This window comes from Neopsephotus bourkii, unplaced genomic scaffold (assembly GCF_033783945.1).
Source record: "Neopsephotus bourkii isolate Nb327-2 ecotype Australia unplaced genomic scaffold, CSIRO-AGI_Nbou_v1 NB_1293, whole genome shotgun sequence".
NCBI classification, from domain to species: Eukaryota; Metazoa; Chordata; class Aves; order Psittaciformes; family Psittacidae; genus Neopsephotus; species Neopsephotus bourkii.
The window spans coordinates 453649-471657 of record NW_026901777.1 but is presented as its reverse complement, the minus strand read 5'-3'; the positions used below and the strand labels follow the sequence as shown (position 1 = coordinate 471657).

The 18009-nt window shown below is 38.6% G+C and overlaps 1 protein-coding gene across 1 annotated transcript in view; it reads right to left on the bottom strand.

The window, feature by feature from the left end:
- Positions 1–18009, bottom strand: part of RORB (RAR related orphan receptor B) — a 132732-nt gene that overhangs the window by 29772 nt on the left and 84951 nt on the right. Inside the window, exons 2-3 of the mRNA XM_061366013.1 lie at positions 7053–7138; positions 2622–2763 (exon numbers count right to left, since the gene is read on the bottom strand). Coding sequence (XP_061221997.1) covers positions 2622–2763; positions 7053–7138 — 228 coding nt within the window. The remainder of the gene's footprint in view (positions 1–2621; positions 2764–7052; positions 7139–18009) is intronic.

The following is an 18009-nucleotide window of genomic DNA, read 5'->3' as shown; positions in this document are numbered from 1 at the left end:
TAGAACTCTGGATGAAAACAAGCCCTAAAGCCTTATTATCGCATCCTTTCAATGGGGTGCTATCTTCACACTTAAAAAAAAAATAATAAAAAAATCTTACAGGTTAGAGTTAGAACCTAGAGGAAAATAACAGATTTAAAGGTAAACAGCGCAAATAAATGTAATCTTTTCCACAGAAGAAAGTCTCAGGGACTTACACAATCAATTTACATAAACTCCATGCACAAATCCATGCATTTCTTCTGATGAGAAAGGGAGGAAAACATCAGAGTGCACACTACTCTTCCCAGGAACAGTGTTCATTACACTGAGACTGAAATTTACAAAAATTGCAGGTTGATTGCTGTGGAACTAAGAGGAGTAAATCCACAGCCTGCATATACAGTGGGACATAGCTGATTATCCCCCCCTATGTCTCTCTTAATGCTGACTTTGTACTGGGTTAGATGTTGGAATCTCAGAGCAGAGTTCGTTGTTAATTGTGCTCTTCAACAAATGAGGGTTCTAAAATTGTACTCTAAACCAAATAATTCAGCAGAATTTATCAGAGCACAGATAAGAGGACACTGCTTTGGAAATACTAATTTCTAAGTTTTATGAGGTGTATTTTCCAACATTGAATATTGCCAGTCCATCTGTAATTGGAATGAACTCAGAATCATCAAATTTCTTAGCACAGGATGGGCTTTGCTCTCATTTTTGCTACCCCACAGTTCAGCTATAGCCCTTGGGAAAAGTCTGAGTCTGTACATGTGGATGAATGTGAAAAATCTTCAGTTAGGAAAAAGAAGAGAAAATAAAGAGCATAATATGAAAAGGCAGTACCAGAACACAAGGAGATAGCAGCCTCTTCAATTTGTTTGCAATTTTTTACACTAAGAGGTTTATTTCCCGTTGCCAACCTGAACTTGCAGCCCTTCACACAGGCTGCAAGCTAGCTCACACAAATACAGCCTCCCCCTGGAATCCACAGTGCACTGCATACTCTTACTGACAATACACCATGACTGGATTTTGGAAAATGCAACAGTGTATTTTCTCCAAATTTAGGGCCTCAGTAATAAAAACAAACACCCACTGTTTATTCTCATTATATATTCATTAATTGGATTCTCCACCTGCTGTCAATTAGCATTCTGCCTCTGCATGATAAAAATGAATGTTACATGGCTGAGAGGTAAAAATCACACTCAATTTCTCTGTTAAAAAAATTCATACAACCAATTTTAAACTTGAAAGAGCTCTTAAAATTGTTAAATATAAACACCCTTGCATAAACAATGAGACAAGAAAGCGATGCTGTCAGAGAATCACTCCCTTTGTCTGTACACAGTGGTCCCTGAATTATAGGTTGGGAAGACAGTGTTGTCAGTCAAATTAAAATGCTTCTGTGATACCTCAAATCATTGCAAGGTACTACGTTTAGGAGAAAGGCGTGTGATGTTAAATTACTGAAATGTTACTACTTCAATGTCCTCTGGGAAGAACTGGGAACTAAAGCTTCAAATAAGGTGCACGCTAGGACCAAAAATGCTTCCCGGATTAAAGGCTAAACCCTCCCAGAGTTCTTCCAGTTAGACATGAGGCACAATGAAGTAGGAAAGACCTACTACAGTCCAAATTTAAAAAAAGTTTATAATCTGTGGAAAGACACTGCACTTTGAGTAACTTCTCCATCAATGACTGTTAATTTCAAATGACACATTTTGTGTAAAGTTTCCAAGACAGAAAACTGCTGTTAGGCAATTGAAATAAACATAACCTGCCTTAAATAAATTAACATTTTCTTCTCATACTTGCTGACCATTTAAAAAAAGATGTGTCTGCGAGCTGAAACCCCCCTGCACTAGCAGTGGTAGCTGGGGCAGGTCAGCTGTTGACAACCTTGCCCAAGCCTCCCACAGACTGCAGCCTCTGCTGCGTGTTCTCACTCTGTTGACGGTGTGCCACACCACAACTTGGAAGGTAGACCAAAGCTCCTCAAGGACCAAAGGATACTGTTGGATGCATGGTGGAGTTTTTTTCTGGTGTAGTGTCCAAGTCAGTGTTAAAACTATGAAATGCTTCTTTTACAGACCCAGACAGGGACAGGGAGCAATGTAAGGGTAAAATAAATGCTTTTTTAGCAATTCAAAATATTTGGTCAACTGCTCTGAATAAAATAAACAGAACCCCCTAATGCTATGAAGGTAAAAATTTCTTCTTCACTGCCTATTTACTGTGACAGACCTTTAGAGATCTCAAGGAGAGGGATACTTTCATACGTTAATATTTAACATTAAGATAAACGTTAATGTTTAATATAAGATATTATATAAACTGGAATATAAATCTACCTCTCCAGAGGTGACCTTTTGGTGCTTTTGATCAGAACAACACTTTGCACTTCTGACTGTTCCAAACTAATGCTGCTCTCCATTTTGTGATTTCCCCACCCTCCCATGAAAATAGCATCCTTTGTTAACTAAATAGCAAAGATATATGTCTCACAGCATGTACATTACAAAGCAAGAAGCTTCTCTTCTTTCTTTTTTCCAGAAATCTACAGGGAGTTTAAGTAAGTCAGCAGTGAAGAAGAATTTCAAAGGGTTTAGGTGTGAAGCAGGAAACTGACTCCGTACCATCTCGAGACATTCCTAGGGCAAGACATTTCTGCAGTCGGCAGTGTTGGCAACGATTTCTGTTGGTTCTGTCAATTAAACAGTTTCTCTGCCTTGGGCAGGAGTAAGAGGCATTGTTCTGCTGACTCCTCCGAAAGAATCCCTAGGGCCAAGAGAGCAAAAAAGACAGAGTATTATGATGTGCATATATGTACATGCACACACTCACACATAAACAGAGAACCACACAAATTAGTACAATAAACTCTTAAGTAGTGCAGTGCTACTTATACTATGGCTTGCAGATGTGTTTGCCTTGTATAGTGAAAAAAAGAACTTTTGCTTATAATAAGGAGAACTGTGCTTTATTCTGTAAAGAATGTAATACTACTTTGTTAAAATGCAAATAATAATTACAGTTAAAGAATGTATTCTTATTGTGCAATAATGACCATGCATCACCTAAGGTTTGCTCCTAGTAGAGGAAAAGCTTGGCAGCATTTGTAAACAGATGAGTTTAAAGTACTAGTTCTGACAATTTTATTCTTTTAATGAGAGAGTGGTAATAACCAGCTTCTAAATGCACAGCATTAGAAGCTGACGTCTACTGTTCAATTTAACCTGGCAAATGTAAATCTGATCTGGAGTGACCATACACTTCAGGAGTGAAAAGTAATTGAAATTCAAGCATCACAAAAGCACTAGGATTTAATGACTGTATCAAGTAAAACCAACACACAAAGGAGAAAGTAACATCTTTAGTCACTACCATGAGAAAGTAATGACATTTTCCATTTAAATGGAATATAGCATTAACCATTTTATCTGTGAAAAAAATTTGTAGTTATTCTATCTCCTAGAAGTTTTTTCTGACCAGTTTTGGGCTATTAGGCTAAAGATCAGATGGCTAGAAGGAGTATCAACCCATACTTAAGGCCTTATGAGCTCCCAGGTGCTTTGAATTACACCAGGAGGTACCATTTTGGCGGCAGTGACATGAAACGGCTGATGCGTCAAGGGAAATGAAACCAGGAGGTGAAGATTAGAGCAAGAAAGCAAGGAGCAGAAGGCATTTTAAAATATTATTTTATTTTCTGTAAAATAAAGGACAGGAGGAACAGAGAGTACAGAGAGAGAAACAAAGAAGAGAAGTTTATGCATTTTGGCATCTGCAAACAGGCAGGTGCAGTGTTGAGTGGAGGGAAAGCTGAATGACAGCCTAGCCGCTGCAGGAAGCCATGTGGTGAAAAGGGGCAGAAAGCATTATTTCTGTAGTTACACTAGTCACCAGAAGTGAGTGATGCCAAAGTGGTTGTGCCTATTTGGGCTGCCCTGCAAGTAGCTGTGAATGGAGCCATAAAGCAAGAGGTGACTTGTATTATCACTATACAGGCTGACAGCATGGGAATCATGGCAGTCATGTGTTTTGGAGGAGTGAGAGTGGGAAAACAACAAGATGACAGTGTCACAGGACTAAATTTGCTTGCTACAGGTAGTCCTGAATTCTCACTCAAGTCCTGTTGAACCCAATGAGGATGATGTGGTATGTCAGTGACAAGAAGGGAGAGGTTGTCCCACTTGGTGTGTCTCACCAAGCAACACCAGCAGTACTAGTTTCTGGGGCTGAGCATGAAGAGACTCATTTCATCTGGCCTGTGATAGTTTTATCAGCAGTTATAGTGTATTCAAAATCTAAATTAAGTTTTATGATTTGCACTTTTGAGAACATGGATGTCTTTTAGGGGAACTCTCAGAAAAAATCTGGTGGGGACTTACCTGACCCTGCCTGGCCAAAACTTTCACAAAACTGTGGAGGAGAGTTTAAGACTGATCGGATTAGATTTTAGCAGCTCCTAAGTGGATATGGATTTGAGAGAACAAATGAATTAAATAATGTTACCCCCCCCCCAACCATCAAGTATTGACTGTGTTTTATCCTGTAATGCTGTTTTTTTCCCATTCAGGTTCATCTCAGAAGAATTTCTTCGTTCCTTCTTTTCTTCTCTTAGGAAAAAATAAAGGGTTATCTAATAAAATTAATCTACAGCAGGTAATCTATTTTTTTCTGTGGAGACTTTTATACTCTTTTTCTCCTAAGAAAGAGAGATTTAAATGCTGTCTTTACAAAGTATAGGTAATCCTTTAATTTCATTTTTAGGAGATCTTTATATAATACTGGCTATATTTACAGAGAATAATTCCATTTGAGAAAGGATGTGGCAGTTCATTACTGAGGAGATATGGTCTCAGTGACAGGTTTTGCAATACTCCCAACACTGACAAGTCTTTCTGCATCTTGAACAAGTCAGTTTATCCATCACCAACAGTCAGTCTGAAAAGGGAAATGGTCATGCAAACTACTGTCTAAATCATGACAAAAAATCCATAGCAAATATTTTGCAGGCAGGAGAGATGATGAAAGGCTTCTCAGCAAAAGAAGGAGTCATGAAGACAGACGGGATGGAAACCTGTCTTCCATTTTCAACCTTTCAGTGATGATAGTGGCAGAGCCACCATTTTCTTCAGTGGGTCCTGCAGGTTATTCAGCTTATGCAGGCATGCCTGTGAAACAGCAGTAATATTTAAGATGACCCTTAAGCACTTCTAATATGCATTTGCAGTGACATAGCTAATGTAGAGACACAGAGTTAAAGGATTTCCTCTCCCTTGAAGTTTGTAGCACTGCCACTCTCAGTACAATCCTTGGATGCTGTGCCCTGAAACGCTGCAGCTGTCTGGTGCCTGGCTCAGTGTGTGTGCATGCTTGTGGAGTGGTCCTCATGTCCTTCTTCCACACATGGCCATCCTCTTAATCAATTCAGATTTTTAATGCATTCAGACAAAAGAAACCAGAAATGACCAGTGAGTATGTGGGCTGAACAAAGAGTTATTTAACTGGTGGGCAATGAAGAACAGAGTTGTGCTGCCTCAGACAGCACTTACCTTAAAACAGAACTCTGACAGACTGCAATGCCTCCCATTGACCCAGTGTGAAAACTGACATCTTTTTTCACAACAGGCTTGCAAAAACAGATTAGACTAATAGATCTGATACTGCAAAACTGGCACAAAAACAATAGGGTTAAAGGCACTGTAAGTGGAAGAGAAGCTCTTTATCTCAATAAGCAGTCTACATAGAGAGCTGAGGGGTATCATCTCCTCTTGAGGCACAAATAAGGGCCAGTATTAACTTTAACCACATCTACAGGTGACTCTACCCCTAACAGCTCTGTAGGAACTGAGTACTGCAACAAGATGCTGATTTTCTGTTTTAAACATTTTTCTCCTGTATATTTTGTGCCTATATTTTGAAGTATCAGATCAATTAATCTAATCCTGTTTCATATGATCATCATAAGAAGATGCTTATTTTTAGTCCAGTGTCACACTAAGACACTGAAACGCTGCAATTTGTTCTGCTTCCAATTGTTAACTTTTCTGAAACAAATGTGATATTTCACAATATATTGCTTCTCAATATGTTGGCATTAAAAGGTTTCTTTTGGGAATGACTGCTCCCAAATTTTCAGATTTTTCAGATGCTCTAAAATTTTGTAAAGCATTAGGAAAATACAGAATTGCTATTTCATTCTACAAATATACACCCACTTTCAAATATAATAGTTTGTGTGCTTCCACATAGAAGAAATTAGAGATGCTGCCCCTCCATCTTAATCATTTCACATTTACAAAGCTGAAATAGCAACATGTAGTATGAAATTCTGATTCTCCATGACTAATGATATAACTTCTTCGATAACAGAGTATTTTGGGGGTGAAAACTGAAGCCTTTTTTCTCTTGGCTTGGGGTCTGATTTGTATTATTTGAAATAATGCCTGTGATAATACACGAATACAACTAAGCATCCTGGAAAAGTTTTTTTTTTTTCCTGTCCTCCCTCCCCATTTGTTTTTTTAACCTCCAGTTCCCAGCAACTGCCCTGTGTGGGAGCCTATAAGGAAGAAAACAAAGGATCCTTTTACACTACTTATAATGTAAGGCATTTTTTTCCCCCAGAGATTACAATTTGCCTGCAGAGAATACAAAGAGGATAAAATAGGACCAAACTGACACCTGTAAGCTTTTAAGATGTTGAACTGAGATACCGCACCAACTTCTAGTGCTACACAGGTTGTATAGGAAAAAAGAAATCCATTTCTCAAGTTGATTTAAGGTAGAACAGGTGTGGCTTACAGTTGTCAGCCTCTGTATCAGCACTTAAACTGCATCAGATGTAGTAAGTTCATGTTTCAAATGGGGAGTTAACTGCAAAGACTATTTGATGAAAAGAAAAGCAACTAGTAAAGTTAGGTGTGAAACACGTCTATATCAGCAGGAGGCTTTACAGCCTTTGGCACCACTGAATGAAAGCATGTAAGAGTGTATTATTGCACACTCTTGCCTGAGGCTAATGCAGATATTGATGACTATGCTGTATTAAAATCTCATACCTTGCATCCTTCACATGTGATGACTCCATAGTGTATCCCAGAGGACTTATCACCACAAATTTTGCATGGTATCACTTCAATTTGTGCTGAAAAAGACACATAATAAAAAGTAAATAATTCTACTTAATTTCTTTCTCAAATGAAGATCTTGAAAACTATAGCTAGACATCAGGCAATCTCATCACCCTCCTGACAATATCAAACTGCTTTGTATTCTACTGTCCATTTCTGAATGCTTTTATTTGGCAAATTTTAATTGCTTTAACTTATGTAGCTTCTACCATAGCCCACAAAACTCTACAACAATTTTAAATATCCCAGGATTAGCAAGATTTCCCTCATATTCCCATTTCTTGTTTTTACTTGTTAATTTCACCATCATTATTGCTAATGACAGTCATCAGGGCTCCTAAATAATTATACAGATTGTTCTTGGTTACACATTTCAAGTATTTATGACTTCTCTCTTTGTAGGATTACATATAGTATTGATGAATTTTGATGCATTTTTCAAAGCAGTAGAGGTGATGAAGTTTTCACATCCTTCAGATTATGGCTTCAAGACATGCAAAGATACCAATCCCACTGGTAGAGCTAAGTTTGCAGGCAATTGCTTAGTATCTTCTCTTTGAGCTCCTTGTTTCAGCACAGGCAGGCAAGGCCCACAGCAGCCAGTGGCTGTATGCTGGGAAAGGCATGTCCTATCTGAAAATGTTTGAATATGGATATGCTTCAGATCCTGTTATAAACATAAAGGTCATTTAATTCAGAGAAGGAAAACATATTCTTTTTTTTTTTTTCTTCCCCTCATAGTTGTTTGTTTGCCTCAACTGCTTTGAATCCTTTGTGCATTTCCTTTACGACACTGTAAAATCACAAACTCTGAAATGTAGGGAAGGACTGTGCCTTTATTCTATTTAGGTGCATTGCGAATAAGTGGAAGAACTATTTGTTTTCCTTTTCAGATATGCTTGTCTCTGATCGAGTACATTTTTAGCCAAGGCTTAGGCAAGCAAACCATTTTCAAATTGCTCCTAATCCAGGATGATTAATTTTATTGTATTAAATAGTAATTTGTCGCTGATATATTCTGGATGGAGACACCCCAGAACCAAAATATTTCCTGTCTTTTTATGAAAGTTCATATCTAGAAATAAAATTTCACGTCATCCACAATTTTGGGGTCAGCTTCTGTATCCCATTTTGTTTTCATGAACTAGGCAGTGGTAGTTTCTTTCCCTTCTCAAGAAATTAACATACGTTAGCTATCCTGGCATGATAGATACACAAAAAAGAAGGCGATTCCCTACGGAAAAGCATCTACAGTTCCTCAGCAATTTTGCCAGGTTATCTTGCTCAAAACTTCCTATGCCTTATCCCTGTTGAGATAATTAAAACATTTAAATATATGCCTCCAGTTACTGCTCTGTGAGAGGCTAGTTTGAGTGATTGCTCACATGTCTCTGACTGAGAATCATACAGACAGAGAAAGGCTCAAGTCTGAGACCACGCACTGCTTTATGCTGACAAGCCTCAAAGACATGTGTCAATGTCAGAGACAAGAACTACAGTTGGGAATGTGAGGAGATTTTCAGGAAAAGCCAAGACAAAGGAACCCCCCCCCCCAACCCAAACAATATGAAAGCACTTTTAATGTGACTTGCATATATATCTGTAACTAAGAACAGAGACCTAAGAACAGAGACAGAAGAATTGATCCTCTGACACTTGTTGCATTTAGCACAGTACTCATTTCTGTGAGCAATCAATAATTCCATGCATGATTTGCAATTATAAGCACTATGCTCATGGTAAATATCTATAGACCAGGTCACTAAACTTTAAGGATCCAGGTTGCAATGAATATGAAGTAAATACTTTATAAACTTGTGACTCATCAGTTAATTCAAACCCTTATTCAAAACTAACCATTCTATAAATTAGTAAGTACACAATCTCTAGGAAATGGCTCCTTAGAGAGCTCACAGAAAAGACAGTATCTTTAGGACACAGAAGGCATTTGAAGAAGTTTGGAAAACTAAACTCTGCTACTGTCTCCAAGGCATTTCTTTTTGTTCATAAGACAGCAGAACAATTTAAGGATTCTTAACAGAAAACTTGAGTCATTAATTGTACAAGCCAGATGAAAAAGAAGCCACTGTATTCCCAGAAACCTCTTGAATTACTGTAATTAACACCCAGTGTACCAGGTTTCTTTTGCAGATTTAATGATTGTCAGAGGCTACTACACCTTTTCACACTGCATCTTTGATCAGCCACATATAATTTTATCTTGTTTTTCTTCGTCCCTTCTCCTCTTAAACCAACAAACAGTTTAGGGACTTGTATATCCTACCTTCATAGCTATTATAACATAAGCAGCTTGCTTGGGAATCCCTTACAAGTATAAAATGCACTGATTCAGTACGACTACCTCAATATTGAGGCAAAAAAAGTAATGAATAATAGTGGGGTATCCACTACAATAACTTTCAGCAGCAGAGGAACAGAACTTATTTTCTCCCAATGTAGTAAACATGAGCAATAAGAACAAATCTGCTTCTCTCTGCTTTTAAAAACCTTCCATTTGCATTCCTACCCATCAACTTTCAAAGTGAAAATATGAATAATGGTTCCTGCCTGTTTTCATGCAATAACACAGGTCTCAACTGTCCATTTGTCCAGTTTTTCAACAACCATCTTCAGTTTTCACCCTGTCTTGACACGGAACACTTGCTAAAGGCCTGCAAAACCACCACCCCCCTAATGTCTAAGAAAAAATTTATGTTTGCATACATGCTCCATTGTGATTGCTCCTTATCACCCACCAAGCTTCTCTCATCAGTACCACAAGATCATCCTGTCTCTCTGCAATATTAATCTCTTATTTTATACTTAAGTTTAAATTTCTTTGGGGTTGAGATCTGCCTCTAGTATAATACGACACCCTACAAATTAGAGTGCTGCGATGGTAATTAATTCTACATGACTAGCAATAATAATCCTCAGATGCTGAATTTACCACCTGGAACCTAATTCATTCTCTTAGGACAACAGGAAGAAGGCGGAATTCTATTAAGGAAACAAATGCAAAATCATAAAGTCATAGAATAGTTACGGCTGGAAAGGACCTTAAGATCATCTAGTTCCAACCCCCCTGCCATGGGCAGGGACACCTCACACTAAACCATGCCACCCAAGACTCTGTCCAACCTGGCATTGAACACTGCCAGGGATGGAGCATTCACAACCTCACTGGGCAACCCATTCCAGTGCCTCACCACCCTTACAGTAAAGAGCGTCTTCCTTATATCCAATCTAAACTTCCCCTGTTTACATTTTAACCCGTTACACCTTGTCCTGTCACTACAGTCCCTAATGAAGAGTCCCTGCCCAGCATCCCTATAGGCCCCCTTCAGACACAGGAAGGCTGCTATGAGGTCTCCACGCAGCCTTCTCTTCTCCAGGCTGAACAGCCCCAACTTTCTCAGCCGATCTTCAGACAGGAGGTGCTCCAGTCCCCTGATCATCCTCGTGGCCCTCCTCTGGACTTGTTCCAACAGTTCCATGTCCTTTTTATATTGAGGACACCAGAACTGCACACAGTACTCCAAGTGAGGTCTCATAAGAGCAGAGGAACACCTCACAAGGGCAGGATCACCTCCTTTAACCTGCTGGTCACACTCCTTTTGATGCAGCCCAGGATACGGTTGGCTTTCTGGGCTGCAAGCGCACACTAAAGCTGGCTCATGTTCATTTTCTCATCGACAGCACCCCCAAGTCCTTCTGTGCAGGGCTGCTCTGAATCTCTTCTTTGCCCAGCCTGTAGCTGTGCCTGGGATTGCTCCGACCCAGGTGTAGGACCTTGCACTTGTCACGGTTAAACTTCATGAGGTTGGCATCAGCCCACCTCACAAGCAAGTCAAGGTCCCTCTGGATGGCATTCCTTCCCTCCAGCGTATCAAACGAACCACACAGCTTGGTGTCATTGGCAAACTTGTTGAGGGCGCACTCAATCCCACTGTCCATGTCAGTGACAAAGATGTTGAACAAGACCAGTCCCAACACCATTCCCTGGGGGACACCACTCGTTACTGGTCTCTAGCTGGACACTGAGCCATTGACCACAACTGTTTGTGTGCTGCAATCCAACCAGTTCTTTATCCACCGAGTGGTCCACATATCAAATTGCTGTCTCTCCAATTTGGAGACAAGTATGTGGTGTGGGACAGTGTTGAATGCTTTGCACAAGTCCAGGTAGATGATGTCAACTGCTCTATCCCTGTCCATCAGTTCTGTAGCCCCATCATAGAAGGCCATCAATTTGGCCAGGCAGGATTTCCCCTTAGTGAAGCCATGCTGGCTGTCACCAAGCACCTTGTTGTTTTTCAAGTGCCTTAGCATGCCTTCCAGGAGAATCTGCTCCAGGATTTTGCCAGGAACAGAGGTGAGACTGACTGGTCTGTAATTCCCCGGGTCATCCATTTTCCCCTTCTTGAAAATGGGGGTTATATTTCCCTTTTTCCAGTCATTGGGAACTTCACCTGACTGCCATGATTTTTCAGATATGATGGCCAGTGGCTTAGCAACTTCATTTGCCAGCTCCTTCAGGACCCGCAGATGGATTCCATCAGGTCCCATGGACTTGTGTACGTTCAGGTTCTTAAGATGGTCTTGAACCAGATCCTCTCCTACAGTGGGCCTAGGGTTCTCATTCTCACAGTCCCTGCATCTGACTTCTAAGACTTGGGTGGTGTGGTGAGAGCCTTTGCCAGGGAAGACTGAGGCAAAGCAGTCATTCAGAACCTCAGCCTTCTCCAAATCCAGGGTAGTCAGTTCTCCTGATAGCTTCCGGAGGGGCCTATGCTGTCCCAGGTCTGTCTTTTATTCGCTACATACCTATAGAATCCCTTCCTTTTATCTTTAACACCCCTAGCCAAGTTTAATTCTAACTGGGCCTCAGAATTCTAACTGGGCCTTAGAATTCTAACTGGGTCATCTCACACATTTCAAATGAACACTTAGATGGAAACAAATATGTATGTAAAACCATCTTCAAACCAAAAATTTGCTGTTTTCTCAAATGCTGCCCCAAAAGGTATAAATAAAAAAGTACACTGAGCTGATATTTGTTTGTTTGTTTGTTTTTTTTAACCAGCAGAAAAGTTTACTCACAGGCACAAAATTCATCATCTCAAAAGTAGGTAAATCTGGAAGGAGTTATACAGTTAATTTGCTAAATTCCTCTTGAAACAAAGAGGAGTCAAAAAAGGAACTAATGTGTCTATTGTGTACTTGTGAGGACTGCCACTCTGATGCATATGTTGTTTAGATGCATATGTTAGCTAGAAAAAAAGCCAAGGTCACATTTTCTGTAATCTCAGTTTAACATCTGCGGAACTTCATTTGGGTGAGACTATAATATCCCAGGCCTGTAGCTCTGGTTCCAAGCGGAAAAAAAGATTTAAGCTTTCGACATTTTAGTTCTTGATCAAAAGAGATACTAAAGCATGCTGGGCACGAACTTTGAAGAGGAAGTCCTCTTTCTAATTTGTTGCTACAGGAGGGATTGCACTTGGAAACTTCAAGGCTAATGAGAGAAGTGATAGAAAAGAAAAAAAAAAAAAAGCAGCTCCTTCACCTTCCAGGGATTCCCATAATCCTTAAGCTGGAGCTCTCTGAGAAATGCTAGTAGATTGATGTAGTTCACTTTCATGTTTGTATCCCTAAGTGATTTCAAATTAAGTATACTCAGCATTTTTATCTAGTTGCGAACTCTGCTTTTTTTATCCTGGCCTCTGTGAGTAAGGGAGGGTTTTTCCCTTGAACTTTACCATCAATAGAAGTTTTCACTTTAAGTTAGGCTGACAAGTAGATCTTGGTAACTCCCTTGCCACCATATTAGATATGCTGTGGCTTCACAGCAAGACGTCAGGTTCTTTGCATTTGTATTTAATACCTGAAAATACACAGCTGAGGATACTATTTATGTTTTCAGCCTCTGTGAATACCTCATGCAGTGAGAGCAATACCGCAGCAGGCTAATTAATGCTAGCTAATGTAAATTAATGTGTCCTTAGATATATCTGCTGTCAGCCATACCCCAAATGAGACAATAGAGTAAGCAGATATGATGGAATACATCCAGGAAAATATTTTCATAATATCTAAGCATTTTCACACAGTGATACACACAACTTTGTGAGTCTGGACCCTGGACTTTGGTAGAACTACAAAGACTGACAGGTCCACTCTGCCCAGGGCCCTATCTGCATGTGCAGCAAGGCTGATGATTCCCAAATACGACAGTCCTACAGCTCATGGGCAGAGATGTACTAACTCCCCAGAGGCAGAAGTCCTTGTATATCTATATGTCTCACTAGGCAAACACAGTAGATTTGATCTTTGTATGATCTGTAAAAACTTGTCACGTATTTCAAGGTAAGTGGTAGCCTTGGAGGCTGGATACTGAGAAATCTGATAAAATTATTGCTCAAAATAGAAGGGTGATAGATTTCTGCTAAAAAAGATTGGTTTTGCCAGATATCCACACAATTTTCAGGTCTGATTTCTTCATGGTCTCACAGTTTCAGTAGATTTTTTTAGCTTATAATAAATGCCACTCGAAATTTTTTTTTTTTTTTGGTGACATATTTTCTTTTCCCTTCCTGTTCTATGATTTTCCAATGGGGAAAAAAAAAAAAAAAGCACTGAGCTGTACACCAACATTTCTTACAAATCAGCTCTGCCCTTTATGGCCTGGTAATTCTAAGAATTGCTGGAAAAAACCCTTTTAAAACATCAAGATTTTTTTTGATGAAAATAAAAGTCTTTATGTGCATAGTTATTGTGTGTATTTAAAATTCATTTTTTTCTACAGAAAAAGTAAGATCACACATTACAGATATGCATGACAATGTCTGTAGACTGATGAAAAGTTTCAAAATTACGTTATATATTAGCCTTTTTGCAGGTTTTACATACGAAAGACATATGTTTATATCTGTACTATAGATATATACTTGGTAAGACTTTTAGTAACATTTTCATGGCCATAATAACGTTTGCAGACTATTGTCAGAAGCTTTGAAGCAGACAGATGAAGTAATAGTTCAAATGATTCTGACTGCTCCAGAGTCAAAAGTAATCTCCAAAGTGCTCATACGATCTCATCTTTTTTTATCTTACTGTTACATTTTGGAGCAAGTCTGGAAAGATTACTTGCCTTTACATCCGGCATAGGAGGTGAAATTATAGGGAAAAAAAATGAGTGCAGTAGAACAATCTTTTCCCATCACAATAAGAATGGAAATAGGAAAAAAATGTTTTTGTTCACATGCCCTTTCTTTCCTTTGTGAAGTGTAACTACAATAGATCTAGCAGTGTTATTTAACAATTTATGAATAGTAAAAAGTTGCTATGCTTATGATGGTCCAAGGATATAGATGAAATGAGATTTTCAGATAGATGAAATATCTTTTATTAGACCAATGGATACATTCTTTAGAAAAGAAATGCTTTTGGACCCTAGGTTTTTATCACACCTTAGATAGGAACAAAGGACTTCAAGATTAAAACAGGTTAAGGATAATTGCATAGAGCTGAATTTCATTATGCTAATCAATTAGAAAAGCTGCAAGATTTGCAAGGCTGGATGATTCTCTGTGGCGCAAAGCTAGTTGTGAGCAAGAGAGCCATAAAAGTCTTAAGAAAAGTGACCTCATCCTGTGAGATAATTGATATATGCTTATTTTTGATTGCAAATCTTTTATTTTTTTCTGCAGAAGTGATTATTTTCATGAGTTAAAACCATTCATAAATTAACAGAAAATCTGGATTTCCAGGCAGTTATTACATGCTCTTTCGGGGACTACAAATAAAAGCTATGCAGGGGTTTTTTTGCCAAGACTGGCAAGCCAACAGTCAGTGAAACACCAGAAGTTTAGGAAGATGCCAAAGGCACACAGATTGCTACCCAGCAGCTTGTTTGTTTCTTTATTTTGGACAAGACAAGAGAGGTTGAAGTGCATAAGAAGCACAAAAGTTTAAGGCTGTCCTGGACTTTTGTGGTAAGGTTCATGACCAGGAGAGTAGCAGAAGAGAAGCGGAACTGCCTGTACCCTTTTTGTAGGGCAGTAACAGCTAACGTAGGCAAGTACAGCCTAGTGTCCAGATAAAAAAAAAAAAAAAAACAAACCAAAAATCAGCTCCCAGTCAGAATCTATGGCTCAAAAGTAGCCCCCTGAAAAACTGTGCTTGATGAGATCAGAAAGGGTCAAAGAACCAGTGAACTTTGGCATTTCACCTAGAGCTCTGTAAATCTGTAGTAGAGCATTTTCGTTGCCTTTCAACATGGGCTTCTCTATATTAATCTATGAACTCTTTCCCCTAGTAATTCATATGCATGGAAATTATGTGTGTAACTTCAAAGGATGGTGCTACAGTAAAACAAGTTACCACACAACAAAACCAGGTTGCCAAACCAATGATTTGGGCTCCATAGTTCAAATCAGAGAGATTTAATTAAATTCTCAAAGCCATATCCTGGGCCCCATAAAGAGCCTTATTCACAGGGGAAGATTTTAGTGTATAATAAATGCAGAATTATTACTGTACAGTTTATATTTCCCTAAAAGACTCAAGCAATGGTTCTGCTGATACTGCACACTTTCCCTAAAGAGATTATTATGGTAATCCAAAATATTATACTACCTAAGCTATTTTATATTTGAGCTCATCAGATCCAATGTTCTGCAAATAATCTCTAGCAGCTTTACCTAGTGTTTATATAAACTGGTCAGAATGGCTATTTGAGCAGTGATGACCATGTTGTCTGTGCAGTTCTCTACACAGTAAATGTGCTCTTGCTCAAAAAATAGAAGCCTATACAGAAAATACATCGCAAACACAAGGTTCTTTCCTATGAGAAGTACATTCCATATTTACTCTGCATACCTATTTGTCATAGTATGTGGATGTTTCACTTAAATGGTTACAATATAGTAGGCATTCACCAGGACAAATTCTTTTCTTCCTTGCTTGTCTTTACTCAAGAAAGCTCCTCTGAGTTGAGTGTTTCTAAATTACTGTTTCCTGGTAGACAAGTAGTCATGGCTATTTATTGTTTAATCTCTTCTGGATAAATGGATTAATGAACTTTGGAAATAAAGAGCCCAGATAGCATGATAAATATTTACAGTCCATTTTGCTTTTTGAGAGCTGACTGAAGTTGTCATATAGTACTCACCATCTCAGTGGGAATTCTTTGTTAGATGTGCATAGGTCACTGCTGTACAGTTACAAAGTCTAGCAGCACAAAGAGAGAGGTTGCAGGAACAGGCTCTGAAGACCTGTTTTTAAGGCTGTGGGATCACAGATGACCTTATCTTTCCTCGCACCCAACCAGTATTGTTTGCTGGAGTGGCGTGGAAATGAATTTAAAACTTACTTCAGCTTGCAGTGGAAGGAAGGTGTACTGCTTCTGCTTAGCTCTCCCTGTGCCAGCACCGTCTTCTCTAGGTCTTTGCTAGTGGACTACAGCTGCAGCACATACATTATTCTTGTATCCTCCTCTTCCCCTCCTACTAATACTGTATTCTTCTAGTGTTCCCAGTTTCCTATACTTCCAGTAACACTCAAACCCAGAGTTTGATGCCATGCAAAATTATCAAGGGAAATGAGGACTGCTGCAAAGTTTAGGTCTGCACGCAGAATGAGCTGACAAGCAGCAATTTGGGTATTCATGACTCAGTTGCCACTAAATGGGGCCTGAAGCCAGTGTACGTACAAACAGAGGCCTCAAGGATAATCCTAATTAACTCATCTTTTACAACTGTTTTCTGAACTGCTTCTCAAGCACTTGCTCCAATAAAGGGAAGAAAGGCTGCACCAACAGCTGGGATAGACAGCTGTAAGAGACAGCAAAGGCATGGGTGTTAGTAATGCAATAGTACAGTGAATGATTAAGGACTTAGAAGCTTTGTTTAACCTGTGGATGCACATAAAATAGAATTTCTGGACCTACAAAGAATGCAGCTTCAGAGAAAATAACAACTGTGCCAGATCCTTTTCCTGTTTTCCCACCTGTTTTTTTTTCTTTTCCCAATATTTATATTTAATGCAAAAGTTATCCGCAAAATATTAAATACAGAGTTTTAAATGCTTTCTCCTTTTGGAAATTTATAATGTAACAGAAGCAAATCAATAAATCTCTACTTCTGAAAATTAGTAAGTAGTATACTGCTAGGACTGAATGCGATTAAAAATATGATAGAAAAGTCACTAAGTGATACTTAGAATGGGAAAGTACTTCCATGTAAGTAAGTTCACCATTCAAATACCTGCATGTTTCATATTCTTCTATTTCTGATTTTGTAGAGGTCTCAGTATGTTCTACTTTTTATAAACGAAATATTGGAAGAGGAAAGAAGGGAGGTTGAGATCAAAAAAAGTCCAAACCTAACACATACATAACAGGAATAATTAGGGCCATTTTTAAGATTTCTGAGCCATGTTTAAAATGTCATCTTCAGTAGGAACAAAAAATCACTTCAGAGTCCAGAAATCATTGGACGGGCATACATGAAATGTCTAGTAATTTCCTATATATCATGCATCTTTAAAAAACAAATTTGATTTTCTTTTGTAACCATTGTTACAGCTACCTTAAGCATTACTTCTAGGATACTGTACTCAAAGATGGCATATTATTTTACAAGTTTTGAAAATGTGACTTAAAATGACTTAAAGGCAATTTTAAAACATACTCAGTGGTTACTAATAGCTTTTGCAAATGTTGAAAAACATTATTTTCCAACTTTCCTCTCTCTTCTCCACATACTACGTTATAAAGGAGATACAGAAAAAAACTTTCACATCTCACAATGACATGTAACAATGATATGTTTCATATGATAAATATTCTGCTGTGGAAATCACATATAAAAGAAAACAATAT